We start from the raw sequence: 27568 nt of genomic DNA on the forward strand, positions 1-27568 counted from the left end.
CCATATTAACGTTTGATTCACTTTTCAAAATCAACACCAAATCCAACCTTGATTCAACGATGAAATGCCAGCTGGGTACTTTTATGATTTCAGAAATTTATATTTTTATATACTGCTGTCCCATGACTTTTGGCTTTAGTCAAAGAATGAATTTAAGAGTTAAGAATGAATCTTTCATTCTGCACAGTACGCATTTAGAAATATCATCAATTCATGGTTTTATTTTCTAAGATCATTTTTTTCTTTCAATTAATTCATTCTGGAAAAGAAATAAAGGACATTTCTTAAAACTAAAACAACAACTTTATAATAATAATTATAATAATAATAAACAAACAATGCATAAGTGGACACAATAACACACCCCCATAACGTCTTCTAGTCCCTGACCCGAAAAAAAAAAAAAAAAAAAAAAAATCTAAAAGAACAGAGTCCATTTACACGTTAGCAAATCCGGTTATACAGTACATCCATCTGAGCGATTAGAAAAGACATCTGCAGAACCTGGGTTCTTTAAACACAGAGGAAATTCCAGAATCAGGGTTCTGGTGGTGGGCTGGAGCTTTTAGAACAACTCCAGTATATCCAGTCTCTCCACACACACACACATTTTACACACACATACACATCACACACACACACACACACACACACCAATAATCCCCTCAACAGCTTGAACAACAGTGAGCTTTGTTTTTAGCGATTAGCCGTGCTGTAGCTGCAGTAACACCCAACACCTGCTGTCTTCAGGCTGACCCGAGATTAAAACTGGCCCGAGAAGAACGTCCACACTTCCCTCACGAACCAACAATTCAACTACACACACTAACACTGCTAACCATCAAGCTACAGAGGCTAATTTACCAGCTAGCTAACTGACTAGCCAGGCTATAGGCTAAAGTCTGGGTAAATCTAGCCTGATGTGGACGACCTCAGATCCCTTATCAACAAATAAGCCTAAAAATCTATTTAAGATGCTATGTTAAAGTTGCTAATCATGATGGAAGGTAGCGTCAGCATAACAGCTTCAACATAATGCTAACCGAAGATTATCTGCTTTCATTTACTGTCAGCATTATATTGAGCGAACCTAAAAATGCTTGTGAATAAACGCAATATTTATAATGCTAACTGAGTTGGCAGCTACTGACCATTCAGTCTTTACAAAAAATGTGGAACCATGGTAATAATGAAGGGAAGATATTAGCCAACCAATTATTATAGCATTAGCAAATTCTGTTCATTTTGAACAGCTTGACCAAAAATGCTAACACTGCTTAAAATGAATCATAATTAGCAGCTGATCACAAATTCTGTCAATTTATTATTATTAAACAGTAGATTCACATTTGCTAGGCTTTTTAGTATTTATATTATAAATAATAAAGCCCTGGGTCATCACTAAAAGCTGTGTAGAGAGGATGTTAGCAACGTCTCTTTAGCTGCTTATTCAAAAACAGTCCACGCCGAAATGCTCCTTATAAGTTTTCTATCAGTTAGCTGTATCCTTAAAGGTCACCTTCCGTCGTTTTTTCTTTCATTTTAAAATGTCTAGTTGTGGTCTCTAGTATGAATGAATGACATGTGAGCCGTTTTTGTAAAAAAAAAAGTGCTCAGGTGTCTCTGTATAGCTCTTTTTTAATGGACTGTTTTAGGGGTGTGTCCAAAATGACCGGATTCCAGCTTTGCTCATGAATATTCATACATGCAAACAGCATGCAAATAGCTCTCCTCTGATTGGCTAGGAGCACTGCGACGCCCCTCCACCGCTCACTGCCTCCCACCTCCTAACTGATGAGCGGTGATGTTGCGTCGCTTCAGCTCCGCCTCTGGGAGTTTCTCGAGCCAAGGTGGGCTGGTCTGTGAGTTTCTGCCTACGTAGGCAGAAAGATAATTCAAAATTCACCCGTTTTTCGGAGGGGGGGAGGGGGGATTTCTTTGCTTAGCTCCTGCAGACAATGGGGGCTGCAAAACAGTTTAATGTGCAGGTGTACACATTCAACTCGGAGAGACCTACTGTATTCCACAAAAAACAAGAAAAATCGGATTTTCGCGGAAGGTGACCTTTAAAGATAGATAGATATAAGTGGTTTTGTGACATCACTAGAAAAAAAAATTCACAATCAAAACAATCTGTTTAGTGTAGATAATTATTAATATATGGACTGTGTAGATGAGAGGTAAAACTTTTAAATGCTTACACACTTTATTAAAGTCCTTTATATATATATATATATATGTATATATCATATTGTAAGTATTATATTAAAACATTATTAAATAAGAAACAAAAGTCTTTTCTGAAGCTAAATACAAACCATAGTATTATTCATTTCATTTACTATTTCATTTACTAGATAACCTAAAAGGTTATCTAGTAAAAGCACCAATATATTCCTGATCAATTCTGATCTTGATCGAGTCCCATGAACATCTCCTTCTAGTTTCATCGCTGTTGTAATGTTAAGCCCTACTTCATAATGATGCATCTCAACTATTTAATAACAAAAATTAATAATGTATATAACAAATATAATCTGTGTATATGAAGCATGATGCTACATTAACCCATTAATGCCCAAATCTTACATTTTAAATATTTAGCTCAATTTTAATTTTTATTCTCAATTTTAAAAATTCTAATATCAGTAATTCTTTAAAAATATTTTTAAGAGTTTTTATCATTTTGTCTTCAGATGTCTCATGGAGTCCATGTCTCATAAGGAGGACTTTCACATTATAATGCAGAGTATGTTAATGTTATGGCTAATTAGTGTTTAGCAGTGTAGAAACAATTCTGCTACTTTTAACTGATTTTTCTGAAGGATAGGTGAAATTTTAAGTATAACTGAATATAACTTCATATAACTACAAGATATTCAACAAAATATGCAATAAAAGTTGTACTACTAAACTAAAAAAATAATACTTTACATTACTAATCAACAGCACATCTTATATAAACTGTCGGGTTGTAAGATCAGATTGATTTCGGGTGATACTCAGCACTCAAGAGACTCTGATTGACCTGAGGGGGCTAAAACTGGATCTGGCCACTTTTAACGGACATCAAATAAATTGTAAACTCCTTGTTCTGAGACATTAAACACCAAACAGTGTTCTCAGGCCCTCGTGTCAGGTGATACTAGGTGATATCAGGTGATGGTTGCCACACATGGGTAATGGTTTCAGAGTCACCCACAATATGACCAGTAAATGACTCAGGACTACCTTAAGGCTACAGACGCCAGAAAGGCAATGTGGGTCGTTTGAAGCTGCTGATCTGCTGGAGACAATAGAGTAGAGGAATCCAGCTATCCTGCTTTATCCCAGCGTTTCTTTTAAAGATCAGTTTCACCATAAAGAGACACAAAAAAGCTGTGGTGGATGGTGACAAACATCTCCTTTGGATGACTAAATTATGAGTATGCCCATCTGTTTAAGTCTGCACATAAACTATTTTTTTTATTTCTCTCTGTCCATTAATCAGATCCACTGGTCATGCAGGACACTTTCTGGTTGTGTATAATTACAGACTGTAGTCCTGTATCTGTTTCTATGCATACATTCTCTGAAAACCACCACAGAGCAGCTATTATTATTATTATTATTTGGGTGGTGGGTCATTATTATTCTCAGCACTGCAGTGATTAGCACTGATTAGCATGGTGGTGGTGTATGAGGTGTTAGTGTGTGTAGAGCCGGTACGAGTGTATCAGACACAGCAGTGCTGCTGCTGCTGGACTGAGAATAGTACACCAACCAGAAATATCCAAAGAGTAGGTATTTATGATCACCAATGGCTACTTATACTTTTTTTTTATTATTATTATTATTTAATAGTGTCATTTAGTCAGACTTTTTTGCAGCAATCTAAGTGTAAATATTAAATGTGAAAGTTTTTAAACTACTTTTTATATTACATTCGTACATACTTTCTTTAGGCCACATGTGATTACTGATCTTTTGCCAAAAAAAAAAAAGGTTTATTTAAATGATTGTGAAAAATTAATCCAAAGGACGCTACATTTTAATAATTTTAACCCAATCAGATCAGAGTCTGTGGAGGGATGCACTGAATATTTGGCAACTCAAATTATAAGGCTAGAAATCAAAAAAGAAGAAAAAAAAAGAAAATAAATATACAAATAATGACATTTATACTATTTCAAATTTAGACTATTTGGTTTTTGCCCTTTAGACAAATTTAGTTTAATTTAGTTTGGTTTCAGTTCCAAACAAATGTTTCAGTTCCGTACATTCCTAGTTCTAAAGCAGTTTTCTTCCTTTGTTCTGGACATTAATGGGTTAAAAGTAAGGAAACGCTTTTTTTCCTATCCATTCCAAAGAGGTGCAGGTTTTTAGTTACAACAGCGCCGATTTGTCACACAGGAACAATGAGGCTGCGCCGAGAGCTCTACATCACTACACGAGTAAAGAGACTATCCAGTTCCAGGGAACCGATGAGATCAGCTGCAGGTGTCTGCTTTAAAGAACAGGATTGGTCAGGGGAAAGTGCCCTCAGGGTGAGAAATTCCACATATTCATCCCAGAGCCAGCAGCCGGTCATCAGTCAGCTCGCGGAGGAGCTGCAGGACCAGTCCGCGGTGCTGGCGGTGTAATGGAGCTGGTTTAGAGAGGCTGGAGAGCAGTAAAGCCTTTTGTTTAGGTGAGAAGGTGATGAGTGAAGCTGAGTTTAATAATCTGGAGGGGATAGCTTTTATTACATAGCATGAGAAATCACTCCCACTTTAGGAGTCCTGTATAAAATGTTTTTTTTTTTATCTAGTTAGCGGAAAATCACTTATGCTGATGCCTGAGAATGAGCTTATATATACATATATATATATTTATATAGAAAAAATACGTTTATATACTATATAATAATAATTATTATCTTTTAATTATATTATTTTTATCCAACTGGTAGAGAGCAGAAATTCAGCCACCGTTCAATTTCCTTTTAATGAACTGCCTGCAATAGAAGTTGTGCAATAGAAGCCCCCAGCATTGAGGTGAGGTGTTTATCATTATTTAATATTGCAACCTCACTGATGCTGCTCTAATAGCTAAATGCAATTAAATCCTCACAGCAATGTAGCTCCAAAATCTAGAAAAGCCTTTTCTTAGACAGTAGAGAGAGTTACTCCAACAAAAGGCCGGATAAACTCTTTTTAATACCCTTAATTACAGAAGAAACAGTGAATGAGCAGATGTCCTAATACTTTGTCTATATAGCTAACATCATGATCATAATGCAAATGAGTAAAATCTGATGTGTGTAAAGCTCATTCCAAACCCATGAGAAAATCAGCATTTAATGCATTTTTAGAAATAAACTCTCGTGTCCTGGGAGCGTCTTGACCAATCACAGCTCTATATAGGTGTTTTTTTTATGATCAGGGCATTTGTGTTTTATATAATTTTATATTACACTAATCATTTTATAAAGATTTGTTTTTAATATTATTTATATTGTAAATATATTGTATTTGGAATATATAGGAAAAAAATGCAATGCTGGCATCATTCTGTATTGTGCAGTTTGGAACATGATCACTGGTGTCTAGAACACATAAATGAATAATAGAGCATCATAATCTATACATTTTTCTCATATTAATAATAATTAGAAAATGAATAATTATAATTATTATTAATCAGGCAGGAGGTAGAGGGTTGGGCCTGGCTTCTTGTCTCATTGTACTGCCCTTCGTCACAGAGAAATACACACACACATACACACACACACACACACACACACACACACGCGCACGCACACAGAGAAAGTGGAGATTAAATGTGAGGCCAACCTGCAGAGAATCCACGTCCACTCGCTCCACATTAGCAACAATGTTCATTCAAAGCTGGAGGAGAGATCCTCCTGCTCTACAGAGAGACAGACAGGCTGTCTCACTCTCATCCGCTGGAGTCAGACAGATTGGACAGAAGGAGAGGTGTTAGAGAGAATATGACAGAAAAGAAAAACAGAAAAACAGCCAAAAAGCTAAAAGTGGTCGGATAATGACGAATGAGGGTAGAGAGTAAAAGAAAAACAAGAAAATTAATAGAGAGAGTGAGAGAGAAAGAGATAAAAAAAAAAAAAAGATAGATAAAGAGAGTGCAGGATAGTGCGTTTACACTGCTCCGGTGCACTGACGCACTGCAACATTGGGTTCGAAATCAGGATAGGCACCTCAAGCCCAGGCAATGCAGTGGTAAACACTTCACCTGCCTTTGCTGTGGAGCGAAACACTGCCCCCCACCACCTTCTGGTGTGGTGATCTAGGGAGTCATCACACAGAACAGTCAGCCAGTCAGCCCTAGTGGTGATACGAGGAACTCTGACAGCTAAACAACCTGTGCAGAACTCATGACAGGACTTCCAGCGTTCAGCAGGATAATGCTCACCCACACACAGCAAAAGATTCCCAGGAACGACTTCGCCAGAGCACAACACTTCATTGGTCTACCTGGCTGGACAGGTTTATTGTCAATCAAGCATTTATGGGACCAGCTTTTGTAACCCATGAGTGTGCAGGATCTCCAGGCTCTATTATTGTAATACTTACATTGATCATCGCTACATTCACACAAACACACAAAGCTTCATTCCATTCCACTGACTCCTTATTGATCCATTATTTTTGCATGTCCATGAGTTTTCTCAACATGCCACCAGCGAGCGGGACTGTGTGTTAAATGTTCATACACCGGACCAGAGTAAATGCAGTGGATGCTGGAAAATGGAACAAATTGAGGGAAAAGAAGAAAATCAAAAGATCAAATAAATGGGGAAAGAAAATAAATAGAAAGAATGAGATGTTTATGAAGACAACAGAGGAGATAAAGAGAGAGACAGAGAGAAAACAAAGAGAGGAGGTGAGAGAGAGTCTGTGAGAGAAGTAGATGAGATGAGTCCAGGTGAAGTTCTCAGGTGTGCTGGGTTGCCAGTTCCTGCCCAATAAACCTGCGCAGGCGCTCTAGGTACTGGCTATACAGTTCGATGTCGTTGTGCCCGGCTCCCTCCACCCACAGCGGCTCCACGGCTTTCGGGCAGCGCTCGTACAGCGCCAACCCGTGAGAGAAATCTATCACCTCGTCCTCAGTCCCGTGGATGATCAGCACAGGAGACGTGATCTTCGAGACCTTCTCGATGCTGGATGAGGAAAAAGAGAAAAAAAGAGAAAGGAGTTAAATACAGAATGAAAAAAGGAAAAGAATGGTTGCGTAGCAGACAGTCCCCATTTATAAGCAGTTGCTTGGCTGTTGTCACATGGTCACCAGGATGAAACTGCATTTCCTAGGTTGTTACAATAGTGCTATATGGTGGTTCATTCTTCTTGGTGGTATGCTGACATTACCCTGGTTACCGTGGCTCTTGATACATCACAAAGACTTGCTGTCTTGGTCAAAGATGTGCCAGCAAGACATGCACCAACAATTTGTCCTCTTTTGAACTGTGGTATATCACCCATAATGTTTTGTGCATTGCAATATTTTAAGCAAAACTGTTCTTTTACCCTGCTAATAAAACCTTCACACTCTGCTCTTACTGGTGCAATGTACGATTAGTGAAGATTGGCCAGCAGGCTGCTCCAATTTAGCCCTTAAAACTCCTACACTAAAATGACCAGGTGTTTCAGTTTCATTGTCCAACCCCTGTATTTCAGAAAGTTGCAATGGTGTTTAAAGTTTCGCGCAATGCTTTATAGTTAGGATGGCCAGCTTGACAACAAATTAATCACCAGCCCCACAAACCATCCAACCAACCAACCAGCCAGCCAGCCGACCATCCAACCAACCAACCAATCACCCATGTGGCTGCAAGTGGTTGCCAGAGTACCCCATGTGGTTGGGCTTTTCAAAATTGATTACATTTTTACTTGGATGCAGCTCTTTGGGTGTGTTTAGGTCTGCATTAAAATAAATTAAAACTGTACTGAATTAAAAGTCTCTGTATAGATTTACCAACAGTGTTTAGTTACTGTTACAGTGTCCCCCTCACTCTGGCACCCCAACAGAGTGCAGTGTGAGTGTGAAACAAACAGAAATCTAAACAGAAGCCTAATATATATTGTGTGTGTGTGTGTGTGTTCTAACCAGCTGTCAGCACGAGGGGTGCCAGTAAACAGAGGGGGCTTTGACAGCAGCTGCATCGCCACCATGTGTTTAACTCCCACTCCAGCACAGCATGGCACAGCCCACAGAGTTTATACAACACTACAGTATCATCCTGCAGTGTTGCCCTCCCAATACCCAACACCAGTCACCCTCTCTCTGTACACGAAGCTACAACGAGTGTGTTGGGTATATGGAGTGAGTGTGTTGGGTATAGCAAGCGAGAACATAGAAAATAGTGAGTGAGAGTGTTTGATATAGGGAATGAGTGGACTGGGTATAGTTTGTGTGTTAGGTATATTGAGTATGTTGGGTATAAGGAGTGAGTGTTCAGGATATAGAGAGTCTATAAGTGTAAGTAAGTATCGGAAGTGAGTGTGTTGGGTATATGGATTGAGTATGCTGGGTATACTGAGCAAGTGTGTTGTATATATTGTTAGTTTTGGCTATATAAAGTGTGATGGGAATATGGAGTGAGTGTATTGGGTATAGCAAATAAGATTGTTGGAAATAGCGAGTGAGGGTGTTTGATACAGGGAATAAGTGTGCTGCTATAGGAAATATTGAGGGTTGGGTATATTGAGCAAGCGTCTTGGGTATAGTGTCAGTGTTGGGTATATGGAGTGAGAATGTTGGGTGTATTAAGCAAGTGTCTTGGGTATAGTTTCAGTGTTGGGTATATGGAGTGAGAATGTTGGGTGTATTAAGCAAGTGTCTTGGGTATAGTTTCAGTGTTGGGTATATGGCGTTAGAATGTTGGGTGTATTAAGCAAGTGTCTTGGGTATAGTGTCAGTGTTGGGTATATTGAGTGAGTATGTTGGGTAAATAAAGCAAGTGTCTTGGGCATAGTGTCAGTGTTGGGTAAATGGAGTGTGTTGGGTATATTGAGCAAGCGTCTTGAGTATAGTGTCAGTGTTGGGTATATGGAGTGAGTGTGTTGGGTATATTGAGAGAGCATCTTGGGTATAGTGTCAGTGTTGGGTATATGGAGTGAGATTGTTGGATGTATTGAGAGAGCATCTTGGGTATAGTGTCAGTGTTGGATATATGGAGTGAAATTGTTCGGTATTTAGAGCAAGTGTCTCGGGTATAGTGTCAGTGTTGGGTATATTGAGTGAGTATGTTGGGTATATTGAGCAAGCGTCTTGGGTATAGTGTCAGTGTTGGGTATATGGAGTGAGTGTGTTGGGTATACAGTACATGCTGGGTACAAGGAGTGAGTGTGTTGGGTATAGGGAGTATGTGAGCCTCACACCATCGCAGCTCTAGTGCACAGTAGCCGTTATCTTCAGGGTTGAAAGAACAACATCAAGGTAAATTCAAGAGCAAGCACAGATCAAAAGCTCCTTTTATCTTAATATGTCTTCGGCGGCTCTCCAAATTCAGAACAGAAGCCGTTGTGTAACCATAGCAACAGAACATGCTTTCAGTACCTCGCTTCTCTGAAGAAAATCTGCAGATGTTTGGCTTGCTGCAGAGTTTACATACCAAACATCGTCTACAGATCAATTCCTCGTCAGAAGATCACGCAGGGCAGATTTCTGAGCGAGGAGAAAACCAGCGGCTCTTTATGGTGACGGATGACTACAATCGGAATCGCCGTGACAACAGTAATCATCGCCTTCCCGAAGCAGCAGCACTGAACCGCAAACAGCCGCGTCTAGCCTGCAATTATCTGCCAGCAGCAGCAGTCGTACAGGAGGACGCCACCACCTGATTGAAGAAACAAAGACTTGGGCTGAGCCACAGAGGCCCGTGTTCCTGTTCCAGGCCAAAGAACACACAGGCTGTGACCGATAGGCATCCAGATTTGCATTTTAGGACACTGTTGAGAACGCCAGACATTTCCCTCTTAGTGTCTAAAACGTGAACTGGAATAAGAGGGATTCTGATGATGCTACAATCGCTCATCTGCTAACCATACACTAGATGACTTAAAAAAGACTCTGAAAAGACTTATTAGTCTTAATAGACCAATGTCTGATACCCTCTCACATCTAAAGACTTTTTATTCACAGACTTTTTTTATTTACAGACTAGTTTAAGATTTACCAAAGACTGTGGATCTTGCAATGTCACTATTTGCAAGACTGCAACAAGATTCGTTCTGATATTATTTAAAAATAAAATTTTATTTTATTATTTTTTTTTAAAGGTTTAATACCTTTTCTACTCTGTCGTGGTATAAATGGGAAGACAAAGAGTCAAAAGAGACGTGAGACTCTTGCTCACTGCACAGCTCTGCCGGTTTCTCCTCCTTTTGTACACTCCACAACAACCGTGGTTTCCTTGCAGCTAATCGTAGCCCTCCTATTGATTGTTGTTTTCATCACTATTTGTGTGAGCCATGTCTCAAGACTTGTGATAATATTAAACACTCTTGATTTGATCTGAACTTTAGGATGATAAAAAGACTGACTTTAATCTTTAATCCTAATGACCTTGCACGAAACGATCGAGACGACACGACCATAACTCGACTCTAACAGCCCCAAAATCCTCCAAATTTGCTACATTGCTACAACCTGAGCAAGGCACCAGTGGGATTCAGACAGATCAGACAAAGTGGCTTCTAACAGACCTGTCACAATAATTACTTTATCTACTTATTCAGGCTAATTCATGCTTTGCATCAAATCTATACTCTAGCCCTCTCTTACCCTCAGGGTTTTAATTCCCTGGTCTTGCCAAAAACTCCTACTTGTTTTACAGTTTTTGTCCAATCAGGAAGGTGATCCCAAGTTTTCCACAGGGAAGACAGACATGAAGCAACAGGCCACAAAGCCTCATCTGGTAAGGTCTTAGTAACAAATAACAAATCCACTGTTCTATAGACTTGATTATAGACTCATGTCCAAACTAAAGCCCACTATAATTTAGCTTGAGCTGTGTCTAAATATAAACAGAGGGGCTCCCCAGTGGAAGAAGGGGACAGTAATAATGGTGTAGTGTGGTTTACACCTGGCAAACTAGATGCTTTTTTTTTACTGTATTATTATATTATCTCTGGGTACATTTATTGTATAATAATAACGTCTCAGAGTAGTTTTGATATTTTAAACTAGAATATTGTAATGTTCTGAGTTAAAAGGTTAACGGAGAGCTGTAATGTAGAAAGTAAACACTACTCAAGCTCCATATTCCACACTCAACAGCTTAAAAAGAGGAACCGCCTGACCACCACATGAGTGTGTGTGTAAGAGAGAGAGAGAAAGAGAGAGAGAGAGAATAAACTACAGTACAAACTCAACAGTAAGCACTGCTGTGTTGTATCACTAAATAAAACTGCTAAGACAAGTGAAAGAACTTACATTTTTGGACTGGATCTCTTTTCTCTTTATTACGTATCATGCCTGATACTCATAAAATTCGAACAACGGATCAATAATCTTACAGTCATCATTTTAGTGCACTCACAATTGAAATACTTTCACTTGTCTTTTCTCCATGCTGCACACTCAGAATAAACAGAGAACAGAATGAAGTTCACTCACTGATAATCTTTATTGACTGTAAATAAGGTGTGTCTCAGGCTTGTTGGTAGTTGACCTCGGGTTAGATCCAGTTTATTTTAAAAACAAAACCTCATATGGAGGTCTCGCCCATTTCAGTGTTGCACATCATTAGTGCTGTGTTCGGGGTTACGATTCAGTAAACTGATAAATGTTGCAATACTGTCAGCAAGGCTCAAATTTTTTGAAAAACAGTCATAGTATAAAAACACATCATATATATCATATATAACCAGAACAGTGGGATTCTAACAGAGTACAACACTGCTACCTAGTGGGTGGGGTTTTACCACAACACTAAATGAACCACTGTCTGACACCAATCTTTACAACTAAACTAATTATTATCCCACGGGTTAATTGTTTTTGAAAACTGATAGTGTTGCAAAATTAAACACTGCGATCCTTCAATTAATCAACATTTTCTTACACTCCTATATATCGGCAGTATTCATACAGATGTCGCACAGCATCGGTTTCAGGTTGAGTGACTTACTTGGGGAAAGCATCAAAGCAGTAGGTCTTTTTGGTGTCGGGGAAGGCCACTCGCATGCCGGAGGTGAGCGGAGAGTGCAGGATGACGGCAGCACACTCGTACCGAGACGCCAGGTCCACTGTGGGCACCGTGCCGATGCTCTGCCCGTACAGAATTATATTTTCTGGGCTTATGCCATACCTGTTCAACACAGAAAAACAGGCAAAAGGTCTGTAACAAACTGTAACTGTAAATGTAAATGTATACAACTATTTAGTATAGACCACTGAAGCTGTGTCGTCATTTTGTAGTTGGCGCCATGTTGTTTATACCCATGTTTGGGGCTCCTTTGGGGTTCCGTGTCTAAGCCTTCCAAGTCAATACGGAATTTAAATGGGCTTTATAAAAAACTGGCCTCTGTCACATTCTGTGGTAAATAAATATGTTCAGAACCCTGTACGTTTTATTCTGTGTACATTTACCTCCTAAATATCACTGTGAGAGCAGTTAGTTCATTATTAGGCTCAGCTGTGTGTAAAATGCTCCTAACTTACAGCTGGAGTTCTCTGGTGTTGAGTCGAAAACAGTCCCCTGCTAATCTCTGCAGCGGCGCCGGGAGGTCAGTTCACTCCGCTGTAGCATTAGCTTAAATGTAGCATTTTTCTCATTACGACCCTTAAATGATCTCGTAATTCAGAGGATCCAGTGATGTTCAGGAATAAAATGTACACAGAATAAAACGTACAGGGGTCTGAACAGATTTATTTACCACAGAATGTGACAGAGGCGAGTTTTTAAAAACCCCATTCATTTTTCTTATAGGGAAAAAAACGCTTAGACACGGAAGCCGTACGAGCACTACAGAATGACGCACAACTTCAGTGGTCTACTCCTGTACAACTATATATAGCATCAGAAAAAGCATAAATAAATAAGAAGTCAGAGTATACGCAATTAACTGTAATTAACATTAGACGAATAAACCCCAATAAACAAAGTCAGTGGTCAGTGAGAGAGTGTCTACCAGTAATTAACTCTATATAACATTAGAATAAACTCAAATAAATATAAAGTCAGTGGTCAGTGAGAGTGTCTACCTGTAATTAACTCTATATAACATTAGAATAAACTCAAATAAATATAAAGTCAGTGGTCAGTGAGAGTGTCTACCTGTAATTAACTCTATATAACATTAGAATAAACTCAAATAAATATAAAGTCAGTGGTCAGTGAGAGTGTCTACCTGTAATTAACTCTGTATAACACTAGAAATCTAAACCCAAACAAACAAAGTAATGAATTTCGCCCAACCCTGAAGGAACTGGGTCAGTTTTGGACCTTTGGACTGAAATCAGTCATTTCAAGGAATCACATGTGTACAGTCTAGACACACAAATATGATGAGCGTCAGTTGGCAGTAACATGTAATTAAACCAGTTTCAGACACAGCACCACCGTATTTCTATACAGTGTGAGGAACAGCATATGGACAAACATCTATTTGCCCGATATATCCCTCATTCTCCTGTCTTCCTCTCACTTTCCTGTATTGAGTCATCATTAATAAGGGGACCAAACACTGGATGAAATATAACTGGAGGAGTTCTACACTCGCTTTACACAGCACCTGTTCTAGGGTAAAGCCTCAAACTTCAACAAAATGACCAATCACCTCGCTGCTTACACTGCGAGCGGAGGAGCTAAATGCTACAAACTATTCATGAGCTTTTTTTTTTTATCATCGGTGGTTTAAAATACTAAAATTATTATAATATTAATTATAGACAAGCATTTTAATCTTTCCCTATTTAAAGAGGTGAAAGGCTGGTCTTGTATGTGTGGTTGACCACTGTGTGAACTGACTTTCCTTTAAAGACTTTGGTCAAATATACATTGGAGAAGTGAGAATAGATGTTTGAAGGTTTGGGTGAATATTTTACATTTCGCACCTTCAAACCACCAACAGGATTTTAGTTTTCCATTTTTTTGTGTACACCATATCTGGTTTAGTTTTGTTTAGCATTGCCAGGGAGTTTATAAAGTTCTACTAATCGATATTGCTACGATATTGTTGCTTCTTGACAGATCTATTTTTTTGATGCAAAGCAAACCAGTAGAACTACCTACTACATTAGCACCCATTCCACCAGTATTAAAAATGTCAGGCACCATTAAAAAAAACAAATACAGGAGAGAGAAACTTACTTGTAAACTAACTTGTGAAACTTTCAATGGAAGTCATTTTGTTTTTTAAAACAACGTGTCGTACAGGTATTTCATTAACTTATCTGCCCAACTAACCAGCTAGATGGGATTTTAGCCAACCATGGAGAGCACCCTGCAAAGCCCACATCTCATGAGAGGACTTGGGATTAAATTCTGAAATCGAAAGCTGAAAATTGAAATAGATAAATTTTCTACTGGCGGAAAAGGCACTAGGTTGATAGCTGGGAAGATATGCTACTCTGCGTCATGACAAGGTACTCGTCAAGAAGGAATTCCAACCAAGCTAAAAGTTCATTCAGAACTTTGCACAGATTATGTAAGTGCTAACTAGCAAGCAGGGCAGCCAGAATTTTTGCACCAGGAGTAAAGGCATAAAGCTATCCAAAAGCAGTGTGTAAGACTGATGGAGGAGAACATGCCAAGATGCATAAAAACTGTGATTAAAAACTAGGGTTATTCCACCAAATATTGATTTTTGAACTCTTAAAACTTCATGAATATGAACTTGTTTTCTTTGCAAATATTTGAGATCTGAAAACTCTGCATCTTTCTTGTTATTTCAGCATATAAATGGTATAAATGACAATTTTTATTTGGAATTCTTACCGCGTGCGTAGAGCCTGCCACGCCGCGTCAATGTCTGCGTACAGGTTCTTCTCAGACGGCTTGCCCGTGCTGACGCCGTAGCCGGAGTAGTCGTAGGAGAAGATGTTGCAGTTGATTCGGGTCCCGAGGCCAATGTAAAAACTGCTCATCTGGCCCAGATCCACAGCGTTACCATGGGAGAAGAGCACGGTGAACCTGTGGAGAACAGGAACCAAGTTAAATTAACACTAAACACGCACATTATAGATTCTAATGAATGCTGACTATAATGCTTAAGCATGAGAATAATTAAAATTGTAACTAAACTATTAAAAATACTGCTGTCACTTTAACATATGCAATTAATCTGGAAACTTTAATGCATTATTTATTTCTGTGAATTATTTTTTTTTTTTTTTGCTGAAATACAAATAATTAAATCTCATTCTTCTCTCACACTCTCTCACTCCCTATCCCAAACACCAGAAATTAAAAGCCTTAGAACTTTTAAAATCATGATTTTAATAACGACTAATCAATGAATACTGTTGTGGCTAATACAATATTATTAAGTGACTGATACCACTAATGTGAATATATTTATTTTTTCTTTTATCTTACACTTATAAAATAAAAAAATTAAAGATTACATCTTAAGAAGAAAAAAAGTATAATTAATCGTGATTAATAACAGAATATTGCCGTGATTATCTGATTATTTTTAACATACTGATAGCAACGTTTAAATGTATTTATTAACTATAACTATAATTTTTTTAAATATTCAACCACTGTTTTTTAAACAAAAAATTGACAAAATCAGTTTAATTACATTACTGGATTCTGCTTACTATGTATGTTATTATTACAATAACAATTATTGACACAGGTCTATTTGACAGAGACAGTATGTATTATAAAACCTACAAATAAAATATTAACCGACCCTCAGTAGTAGAAGTCTTTTCAATGATTATTATTTTTTGTTTGTGTGTGAATAGTGTTTAATATGATCAGTGGTTTTATTTTCAGGATGATTTTAACAGGTGTCTTTTTTGCTGCAGCAGCAGCAGCATCTGACTAAAGCCACATTATCAAGCTCATCAGTGACTCACTTTTCCGGTTTTGCCAGCACCAGCCCGTGGGATTCCCACTCAACTTCCTTAACACTGCCGTGACGCACCAGCCAGAGGTACAAAGAGCAACTTGCTTATTTTCATAAGGAAATAAGTCACTTTAGAAACAAACTACTTTCAATCAAAGGAAGTTTCTCACAATTTAATTCTCAGATTGAAACAAACAAATACAGCTTTACAGAGACCGATTTACAATCACAGTTAGTGATGGGATGCCAATTAATTTACTGATTTGATTAAATGATTAACTGTTTGAATTTGTGGGTAATGGAGATTGTATTTCTTTACATATAGAGGCTGTCAGAGGGAATCTCAGAAGATAGGATTGTGCTTCTGTCAGAAACGTGTAAAGAACGTTTTTATATGGCTGGGATTTTCACAGTTTACACATTCAAATTAATGTTCAAAATAAAAGCTGTTTGCAAGGTTGAAGGAAGGTGCTGGCTATTCTTTAAAAATAGCTAAATAATGTTTTTTTTTTATTATATTGATTTTATTGTGCTGCAAGGTATTGACTCTCTTTAAAAAATAAATAAAATAAATAAATAAAAGAATTTAAAGAACATACAGTTATTACTATATTTAATAGCTCTAAATTGTGATGTTTGTTACTATTTTGGTACATCTACAAATTAACAAAATTTGGAATGCAGGATAATCTCAGAATTATACAATTATAAATAATTATATCTTTTTTTTTTTAATGGCCAATATTCAATAATTAAAACCGATACTTACTGATGTATTTATTGTATGCAGGAAAAGGAACAATCAATGTAGACTATGCCGCTACAATTGGCCAAAACTGTCCGTGCTACTTTTTAAATTCATTGATTTAAGCCAGTTGTTATTTATTTTATTATTAGTTTTACAGGTATAAAAGTTATTCTCGGTTTCTGGTCTTTCTGCAAGTTATACATTTGTATCTCAGCATCGTCATCAGCAGAAATATACATCTGTAACATTGTAATATCCGCATCGGCCCAGAACTGCCACATCAGTCAGCAAGAACTAAAATAATTTAACTCAAAACTGTAATCGAGAGTTACTCAGATATTTAAATAACACTGAAATACTTATTCTTTTTTTACAAAATCACCCAGCCTTAGTCTGAGTTACTGCTAAACTGCTCGACATGATGACACGACAACAACAAAAACGGAAATAATGTTGAGAGATGAGAGGAAGCTGGTTAAAAGTGTTCTAAAAGCACAAACAAGGAGAGGGCGGAACAGGACGAAGAAAAGAAGAGATGAAAGACAAGAAAGGAATGTGAGAGATATAAGAGAAAAAAAAAGAAATAGTAAGCATTTCAAGGTAAAGCTGAAATTCATGCTGACGTGTATCACACTGAGACGACACCATAAATCAACTGATACACATTACTGTGTCATGCAACCGGGCCTCGAGCCAATCACAGAGCTTATACTGAGTGCCACACTACATGTCAAAATGTTTGTGGACGTTGTGCTACAGTTCATCTATTTAAAGTTACACCCATTGCTGACACAGATATGACACCTAATGTACACGTGAATAAGATTCTCTGAAGCCTAAAAAACAAACATGAACCTATTGGCATTATGAATAATGCCGGGTGTGGGATAAAGGGGTATACAGCCCCCCAGTATTGAGCTGTAGAGCAGTGGAGGAACTTTGTTTTGTAGAGCGATGAAGCTCCATCCAATACTTTATGATGGGATGAGTGGGGTGGTGATCATCCAACATCCTGACTTTAATATATTCAGTGAATCTATTGTGAAGTGGATAAACTTCAAGGCTTCAAGGGGGTAGCTTCATCTACAACTCACAGTGAGGCTTAAGCCCAGCTTTCAAACATGGTGGAGGTAGCTTCATCTATAACACACTAGTATGAGACCTAGCTAGGCTAAAGCACAGCTTTCAAACATGGTGGAGGCAGCTTCATCTATGACACACTAGTATGAGACCTAGCTAGGCTAAAGCACAGCTTTCAAACATGGTGGAAGTAGCTTCATCTATAACACACTAGTATGAGACCTAGCTAGGCTAAAGCACAGCTTTCAAACATGGTGGAGGTAGCTTCATCTATAACACACTAGTATGAGACCTAGCTAGGCTAAAGCACAGCTTTCAAACATGGTGGAGGCAGCTTCATCTATACCACACTAGTATGAGACCTAGCTAGGCTTAAGCACCGCTTTCAAACATGGTGGAGGTAGCTTCATCTATACCACACTAGTATGAGACCTAGCTAGGCTTAAGCACCGCTTTCAAACATGGTGGAGGTAGCAATGCAGTACAGTTTCAATATAATAACTTGGCGTTTCTGACCTTGCAGTTGGAGCACAGCGAATGTACATGCAGCCCACTCGGTTCCCGCGACTGGACCGGGTCAGAAAAACCTCGGTGGCATCCAGCTCCCTCTGGGAATACTGGAACTCCGCCCTTTCCGTGAGATGAAGCTTCCAGCGTCCCTCTCCGGCAGCCGTGCCACTTCCACCTCCACCACCCGTTCCTCCACCGCCACCACCCCCTCCGCCCCGGGAGCGAAGGCTGGAGCCCGTAGTGGAGCCGGTTGGCACCGTGCCACCCTCCAGGTCCGGCAGGAGGGCATAGGTAGGCTCCGGGGGCAAGAAGGCGAGCTTGGCGGCTATGCGGCTCGGGCAGGGGGGGCAACAGAACAGGCAGCACAACTCACTAACTGATAGTCCATTCATCGTCACCTGTGGGAAAGAGAGAGGCGTGGCTGTTAGACATGGACAGTATGATGACCTGAATGATGGTACAAAGACACCAGGCAGTAATACCCAAACAAACAACCACAATATACTATAGCAAACATCTCGGACGCCATAGCAACAGTCTAGTAACACACTAGCAAGTACTTAACAGCAACTCATCAAACTCATAATTAACATTTTATAAACCAATTAATATGAAGTATACAGAATATATATAAAGTCTGCCCACATAGCTGATAACGACAGGAGGTAGTAAAGTTCTTTAATCCACTCTAAACTAAACTGCAGTGTGAAACCAAAACTAACCGGATCAAATACAGTATATACAATGTAACAAAGAACACATACTTTAAAGAGCCACTAAACCATAAACCATACTTTTTTTCATTAATAGATAAAATGTGTTCATTTGAAGTTGTGAAACATAACAGCTGACATCCAACCATCTGCATCTCACCACTATTAGAGACACATTGCTGCTGCTGCATCAGTTCAGCCAATCAGATCTCTATCCTGCCCTGCCTCTAAACCCATACATCACCCACTGCACCTCCCTAACTATCTTAGCCTTTTTCAAATTTGAGCCGAGGGTGGCTTTAGCAACAATCAGGGGGTTTAGTTACGCTTTAAGGCATAATTTTAACAGACGTTCACACCCTTAGCAACATCACTTATCAACCACTTGGGATTTCACTGCGGCTACCATAGCAACACCTCAGCCTCAGCAACCACTAAACAATATCACTATTATAGTATATAATCACTATTCAAAATATCATATGGATCATCTTGCGACACTGCAGCATCCATACAACAAGCACTTAAGATCATCATCATCATAGCAACTACCTAAAGGTATCAGGGCTACCATCTGGCATCTACCTAGCAACCACACTGCAACAACATTGTTATCAAATGAAATATCAATTTAGTAACCATTAAGCATTAATCAACATCTTAGCAACTACATAACCAAAAAAAAGCTGATGTACGTAGATTTTGGAATTTAGTGAGAATGGGTAATTGCACTATGCACGTGAAAAAATCCTTTTAAACTGGGCGTATGTGATACGGTCTCCTTTCAGAGTGGATGAATCCGATTCCAGGTTATGTTCAGTCAAGAGAGATAGAGCACGCTCAGTCAGAAGCTTTACTACTTTGTTTCTTTGGTTTTACGATGAGTGAATGAGCTACTAAGCTCTGAGTTTCCCCTTCTGAAGTCCCCAATGCTACACCAGTCGCTCACATTCAGTAAAACTGAGCCGGATCATCTTTTAGAGGTTGTACATGTGACGTAAGTGCGTAAAGACGTGTGACGTGGGCAGAAGAACTCCTGCGAAAAGCGACCCGACACCCCAGTTTTTAGAATCAATATATTAGACTTAGCAGGGATGGTCGTTTCATCTCTTCTCCACTCAGAAATGCTTCTGCTTTCAGTTTAGAAACAAAATAATACAGTCTTCCACTTTAACCATGCCATAATAACCACAAGAGAGCAACCACATACCCACATCTTAGGAGGAAGCATGAACCACTTAATCTGAAGAACTATTCTACATGAGAGTATGCCATTCTAGTAGTAGTTGTTGTAATAAGAACAACATTACATACCTATTCTCTTTATAATTTCATCATTTTTTAAAAATATTTTTACTTTTTCTACTACTACACTGACGTTGATCTTTTTTTATTGACATTTCCCTGACGTTATAAAATCCAATACAGCTTAGACATACTCCACCTGTGCCAGAGGCTGCAAAACAAAGGCCACACACAGCAAGTATGTCACACTATTGACAGCTAACGTTACTTACAGCCATAATGAGTTTCCAACGATTAAAACAAAAGTACATTAAATTAAAAGCAAAATACTTCCCCTAAACCTTTATTACAGGCTATAAGAAGCAAATTAAGATCAGATAAGATCAACAAAAATACTCCTAACACTCGTGACGTGTTTAACAGGCTCCTCTGTCATTATTTGCTCGGGCTTCATTAATAATTACAGTGAAAATGAAACGAAACCTTATGAAGGTTTAAAGAGGAGAGCTAACCTAGCTAACCTAACCTAAATTAAACTAACACAAGCAAACATTGGCCAAACTGACTGATTGTGAAGCTGTAAATAAATTAAACTACGAGGAAAAAATATATATAACGTGGATAAAAAGAGAAAATACGTTTTAAATACGATATTAGTGATGATTTAGAGGTGAAAACAGCTTTACTAATAATTTCATCATTTTTTAAAAATATTTTTACTTTTTCTACTACTACACTGACGTTGATCTTTTTTTATTGACATTTCCCTGACGTTATAAAATCCAATACAGCTTAGACATACTCCACCTGTGCCAGAGGCTGCAAAACAAAGGCCACACACAGCAAGTATGTCACACTATTGACAGCTAACGTTACTTACAGCCATAATGAGTTTCCAACGATTAAAACAAAAGTACATTAAATTAAAAGCAAAATACTTCCCCTAAACCTTTATTACAGGCTATAAGAAGCAAATTAAGATCAGATAAGATCAACAAAAATACTCCTAACACTCGTGACGTGTTTAACAGGCTCCTCTGTCATTATTTGCTCGGGCTTCATTAATAATTACAGTGAAAATGAAACGAAACCTTATGAAGGTTTAAAGAGGAGAGCTAACCTAGCTAACCTAACCTAAATTAAACTAACACAAGCAAACATTGGCCAAACTGACTGATTGTGAAGCTGTAAATAAATTAAACTACGAGGAAAAAATATATATAACGTGGATAAAAAGAGAAAATACGTTTTAAATACGATATTAGTGATGATTTAGAGGTGAAAACAGACAGAAAATACACCTAACGTTACACCTGCTTGCATCGTGCTTAAAAACATAAAAATGGCCAATCCAAATTAGCAATGTAAAAATCCGTGCCTGGATTTCGCCCCAACTGCCACGCGGCTCGGCTGCAGTTCGGCTGCAGCCGAGCCGCCGTGGCAGTTGGAGCAAAATCCCGGAGCGGATTTTCACATTCCGGATCCGGACTCGCCATTCCTATTAAATCCACAGCTTAATCGACTTTTAATCGACTCATTTGAACTCAACCCGCCTTGACACACCGTTAAACTCAAGATTAATCGAAAGCACACAAATATAACCCCTCAAAACCGCTTGAAAACAAGAAAATACCTACAGCTGCTCCTCATACGTGTCGTTTTCTTCCTCAGCCGGACTCCAGTTCACACCTCTGCGCTCGGCTAGCTAATGCTAATATGCTAACGCTAATGCTAAAAAAGCTAAAAAAGCTCAGCGGTTCCTCAGAGCGGCACAGCGGGCATGCCTGAGGGTCTGAGCGGGCAGGCTGCGGTCTGTGCTCGCCGATAAACAGCCGGTAAACATTTATTAAACATTTATTAGTAATCTCAGGCTGCAGCTAATAAATAAAGCTGTTTTTATTTTTTTTTCCACTCCTACTCTACCGCATCCGGACGTGGCGTCATGACAGGAGGAGGAGACGAGGGCGGGGCTTATGGGTTTGGTAATTTTTTATTTATTTAAGTTTTTGACATTTAAAAGTCCTGGGACTTCTTTTTTTAAAGTATGTTAAAATATTGTCAATGACTACTCAGTAATATAAATATATATATATATATATATATATATATATATATATATATATATATATATATATATATATATAAAATGCATAATTTATTTAAAAAATATTTCGATTTTATTATAATTTATTATATTATTATATTATTTACATTTGGTCCCATACTAAAACAAAATGTTAATTGTTAGATATCTCATCTCCTTTATGCAAAAAAAATGTAAATAATGTATTATTTATTTAGTTTTTTTCAATTTAGATGTTTAATTTATTCACTATATTTTACATTTACAGTTAATCCAACACTAAAACAATTAGGGTGGACATTTCTGTTATTTTACTGTTTCAAAATGTTATTAAATATCTTATCTCGTTTTTGGATTTTTTTTTTATCACTATATTTTAAATTTACAGTTGACTCAATATTTTCGAATTAGGATGGATATCTGTTATTTGAATGTGTCAAAATGTTATTGAATATCTCATCTTCTTAATGTTTTTCCAAAGAAAAAAATTAATATATACTTTATTTGATAGTTGGCTCCACTTTAAATATAATTAAAATATCTCATCAATTTGGTAAAAAAAAAAATATACATAATTCATAATTTATTTACAGTTTATTTAGATCTTTTTTTATTTGTTAACTTCATTGTTTACAGTTACAGTTGGCCCAGCCAATTTGGATGGACATTTCTGTTATTTTACTATTTATTTATGTTATTTCATTATTGTTTGGTTTAAAATGTTATAAGATATTCTATTTCTTTAATACATATCTCCTTAAAGCTTTTCAGTAAAATGTGGTGTAATGTATTAATTCAGAATTAATACTTTTATACAGAGTTTAAAAAATTGATACTTTTGTACACATAATAGTTTTGTGTGCCGGATCCCGGAGGGAAAAAAAGATTATGAGAAAAAAGTGGAGGCAAAGGAAGAGTGACATTCTTCTTCATAAACCAGGGTGGTCGTTGTAAGCTTTACCTCTTTAAGCTCAGTATGAATACATTATGAAAATTATTGAGTGAAATTAATATTATTAAATCGCTGAACATCCAGCAGCAGTCTTCAGTTCCTGGAAAATAATTTTTAATACTATTTTAAATAATTAAAATAATATTTAAAGTCATATATTATTTTTTTTCCATCTTTAAGAAAGCTTTAAGAAAACGTAATTTCTTTAAAACATGTGTTCTTATTAAACACCCTTAAGGAATCACTCTACTTTAACCAGGCAGTGATGTGGACCCTGCACATTAAGGAAAACTGTAGATTTAAATTAATTAAAGTGAAGGATATCATTCCTCTATATGTCTAGTAATGTGTTTATTCAGTAAATCTGAAATGCATTGTTACACAGTGTTTGTATAAAATTTTTAACTATGCTGTTGATTTAAAGCCCACCTCAGTAACCGTAATCAAAAAAAAGAAAAAGACAGCGAGTAATTTTAAAATAAACTTTGTGATTTTATTGTTTTATACTTACTCTTACACATCATACAATCCTAAATTTGAAAAGAAAAGAAAAAGGAAAAAAAGAAAAAGGGCATCTGGTGTGGTCTCTGGGGACTGGCGTGTGTCGAGGGTACGGCACGCAGGGCCATTAAACGAATGCATAAATCGGATAACTGGACTTTTTTTTTTGCATAAAAGCAGAACACAGTCCTTCACAGTCGTTCAGTCTGCAGCGTCTGTTCCTGCAGGATCTTCAGGTCTTCAGTAAGGTTCATGTTATCACATTCTAGCTGCAGTCGCTGGGGTCCGAGCGCCAGATACAAGAACACAGTGAGATTATACAGACGAGACATCACAGAATTTAACATCAGGCATTAGGCATTGCGTATTGGGGAATATGGAGGCGGGGCTTCAATTAAAACTTTTTTTTTTACACATTGAGCTTGTTTTATGCAAGCGGGGCAATCATTTGAATAATGTTAAACATTGGCTTAAAAATAGGCTTGTTGCAACAATATTTTACCTATATTTTACGCTTGTATTGCAAACTCACTCAAAGTATGTCATGTAACGTTACATATTTTAATATTTATTTCGAGTAGCTAATGAAAAACAGATAGATTTATTATAATTGAATTTAAGATGATTTTACTTGAGCAGATAATTTTCCTGGAGTTATGAAGTTACTGACTGCTGTTCACAGGGCTGACCTCGGCCTTACTGGCCTGTTTTTATTTAATAGCCTTTTAAAACTTATTTTCATTGATTGATTTATCTATTTATTATTTATGTCCAATAGAAGTAAAAACAAGATTTTAAAAAATCAACTCAGATCCTGTTTACACCTGGACACTTCACATGACTCATATCTGAATTGTATCCTGATTAGATTTGAACTACATGCTTTTACACTTCACACAAATGATTCTCCATCCAACAAATATCAAATCTGCCTCTTGTGACAAAATTATTACTGTTGTTGTAGCCTCAAACTGGGTCACTTAGGTGTGTTTACACTTGAATTTATGTGGTTTAATCTAAACCAGATTTAATGTGGATATTATTAAAACGTGACAATGTGTAAACAGGGTCTAATTGTTCATTTAAGTTTTTTTTACATTAAATGTATATGTAATGTATTTTATCTATTTTCGCAATCAATTAAGATTTTTCAAATAGTTTTTTTAAATATATAAAATCAATCCTTTAATTCCGGTACCTATTTAAAAAATTTGACCTGTTCCTTTTAGTTTTACTGATCACACAGACCAGAACTCAAATCCCAGACAAGAGTTAGTGTAAGTGAGAGAGTATGAAAGAATATCAGAGAAATTTTGAGAAATGGAGGGAAATAAAAACAGAAGAATAGAATAGAGGAAAAAAGGAAAAAAAAACAGATGGAATAAAAACTGAGTAGAATAATAAAGAAGAGAAAAATACAAATAATGTTAATAAAACAAAACAATAAAAAGAAAGAGAAGGAAAAAAAGCAAAGGAAAGAAATGAAAGAAAATAAGATTAGAGAGAAAGTAAGAACGAAAGATTCAATACAGAAATCTTCAGTGATCTTCCGTTAATCTGGGACTTGCTCAGCTGGTGTTCGACTGTTTTAAAACGTGCACATCAAAGAATCTGCGCAGACACTGTACGATAACATTAACGACAAATACTGTAGAAACCCCGCCCACAATTACTCCAGCCCTTTTCAAAACAAACAAAAAACAATGCACTAGAAAACACCTGACTCCACCCCTCCTGAACCAAAACCCCACCCACAACCCCCACCCCCACCCCCCCAACCAAGAAAACACTCTCTCTCTCACTCACTCACTCATTCATTCACACACACTTCATTTCTCTCCTTGCACACAAGTAGCAGATTAGCACTGGATACAAACGGAAACGTACACGCAATCTCTGACTAACCTCATCCTCAGGACATTCTACATTAGATCAGAACTACGTATATCAACAGAAGCAGTCACATGGTATATATATATATATATATATATATATATATATATATATATATATATATATATATATATATATATATATATATATATATATATATACACATACACACACATCTGAAAACATCACCATCGTAATAGAGGCCTGTTAATTTTTGGACGAAACCGCAGTTAAAATCAGTTCACGTTTCAACATGCGCTGCTGCTGCGTTAATGCCGTTAACGTTAAAACTGGTACATTCTAGCTTAGTTTGAAGGCGAAATCTGAAAAACGCGGCAAGCTAACAGACGAAGCATCCCAGCTAATAGCTGTGCAGGCATGCAGGCCTCGTCCTCCTCGCCTTTCTCGCCCTCCTAAACTTCGTAAACACGGTAGCTAAAGCTGTCGAACGTGATCGCAATTAATGAAACGAACGATTTAACGCTGGGTTCGTAATCATTCGCTGGTCTGCTGGTGGTCAGAATTATCTATCGGTCTAAACGTCTCGACTTGCTTTGAGAAGCTCCTGAAAGAGGCGTGTGGAGGTTATCGGTGTATATGAGCCAAGACTTACGTTAAGATACGTTAAGATTGTTAACGAATTCGCCAACTTCACTAACATCGCTGTATAGATGATGTACAACCTTTAATCTTAACTATAAAGGTGCCAAAAAAAAGTTCTTCAGATTTATGAACATCCTTCAAAAAAACTAAATAAATGCTGCATTCAGTTCTTTCAGGATGTGCAAATGCACAAACACAGCGTGTCTAATCCTTGTAGAGAAGTACTGCCAATAGAATAGGACTCTCAAGAGCAGATAAACAAACATGAACTTATTAGAACCATGTATTAGTATCCAGTATTGAGCTGTGGAGCAGTGAAATGATGTGAAACGATGGAAATCCATTCAATACTTTTGGATGGGATGAGTCAGGGATTTGGGGATGAGTTTAGGTGGTGATCATCCAACACCCTGATCTCACCAATTGTTATCTTGTTGATTACTGTAATTATATCCTCAAAAAATGCTTCTAAATAGACTCTCTAAAAAATCCCTGCCTACTACAAAACCGAAGCATAAAACAATTTTAAACTTCAGGTTTCATTCTTAGCCAACACCCAAATGGAACAAAATAAAACAGTTCAATACTGAACAGCTTTTCATTCAGTTTTAAATGTCAGCTGCAAATAAAAAGACCCCTTCACTTTGGAACTACAGTACAGGCCAACAAAAGTTTGGACACACCTTCTCATTTTCAATGCATTTTCTTTATTTTCATGACTAATTACATTGTAGATTCTCACTGAAGACATCAAAACTATGAATGAACACGTGGAGTTTTATGTACTTAACAAAAAAATGACCTGGCCTCCACAGTCCCCGGACCTGAACACAATCCAGATGGTTTGGGGTGAGCTGGAGCACAGAGTGAAGAAGACAAAGGAGCAACAAGTGCTAATAAACACCTCTGGGAACTCCTTCCTTCAAGACTGTTGGAAAACCATTTCAGGTGACCACCTCTTGAAGCTCATTGAGAGAATGATGCCAAGAGTGTGTAAAGCAGTAATCAGAGCAAAGGGGGGCTATTTTGAAGAAACTAGAATATAAAACATGTTTTCAGTTATTTCACCTACCTTATTTCAAGTACATAAAACACCACATGTGTTCATTCATAGTTTTGATGCCTTCAGTGAGAATCTACAATGTAAATATCATGAAAAAAAAGAAAATGCATTGAAAAAGAGAAGGTGTGTCCTGTACTGTACATTTTTCTATG

At 37.5% G+C, this 27568-nt stretch overlaps 1 protein-coding gene across 2 annotated transcripts; it reads right to left on the bottom strand.

Moving 5' to 3' along the window:
• Window positions 1-201: 201 nt before the first annotated feature.
• Window positions 202-22273, bottom strand: abhd17ab (abhydrolase domain containing 17A, depalmitoylase b). 2 transcript variants are annotated; one of them, XM_022670858.2, is made up of 5 exons: window positions 21955-22273; window positions 18370-18761; window positions 14942-15136; window positions 12131-12310; window positions 202-7159 (listed from the first exon to the last, which is right to left on the bottom strand). In XM_022670858.2, exons 2-5 carry the CDS (start codon window positions 18753-18755, stop codon window positions 6934-6936), a joined length of 987 nt encoding a protein of 328 aa, XP_022526579.2. In that variant the 5' UTR covers window positions 18756-18761; window positions 21955-22273; the 3' UTR covers window positions 202-6933. The 2 variants fall into 2 exon arrangements, with proteins under 2 accessions (XP_022526579.2, XP_022526578.2); XM_022670857.2 differs by having other exon boundaries at window positions 21959-22272.
• Between the last annotated feature and the right edge of the window lie 5295 nt (window positions 22274-27568).

The sequence above is a fragment of the Astyanax mexicanus genome, chromosome 12 (assembly GCF_023375975.1).
Source record: "Astyanax mexicanus isolate ESR-SI-001 chromosome 12, AstMex3_surface, whole genome shotgun sequence".
Taxonomy (NCBI): Eukaryota; Metazoa; Chordata; class Actinopteri; order Characiformes; family Acestrorhamphidae; genus Astyanax; species Astyanax mexicanus.

What these genes read in the sequence shown, in the direction of transcription:
- abhd17ab (XM_022670858.2), bottom strand. Translation starts at nt 18,755, where the DNA reads ATGAATGGACTATCAGTTAGTGAGTTGTGCTGCCTGTTCTGTTGCCCC. An exon ending in CGCTGTGCTCCAACTGCAAG is followed by an intron (nt 15,137 to 18,369) that starts GTCAGAAACGCC and finishes TGTTCTCCACAG; the next exon opens with GTTCACCGTGCTCTTCTCCC. An exon ending in TGCTTTGATGCTTTCCCCAA is followed by an intron (nt 7,160 to 12,130) that starts GTAAGTCACTCA and finishes TTCCTCATCCAG; the next exon opens with CATCGAGAAGGTCTCGAAGA.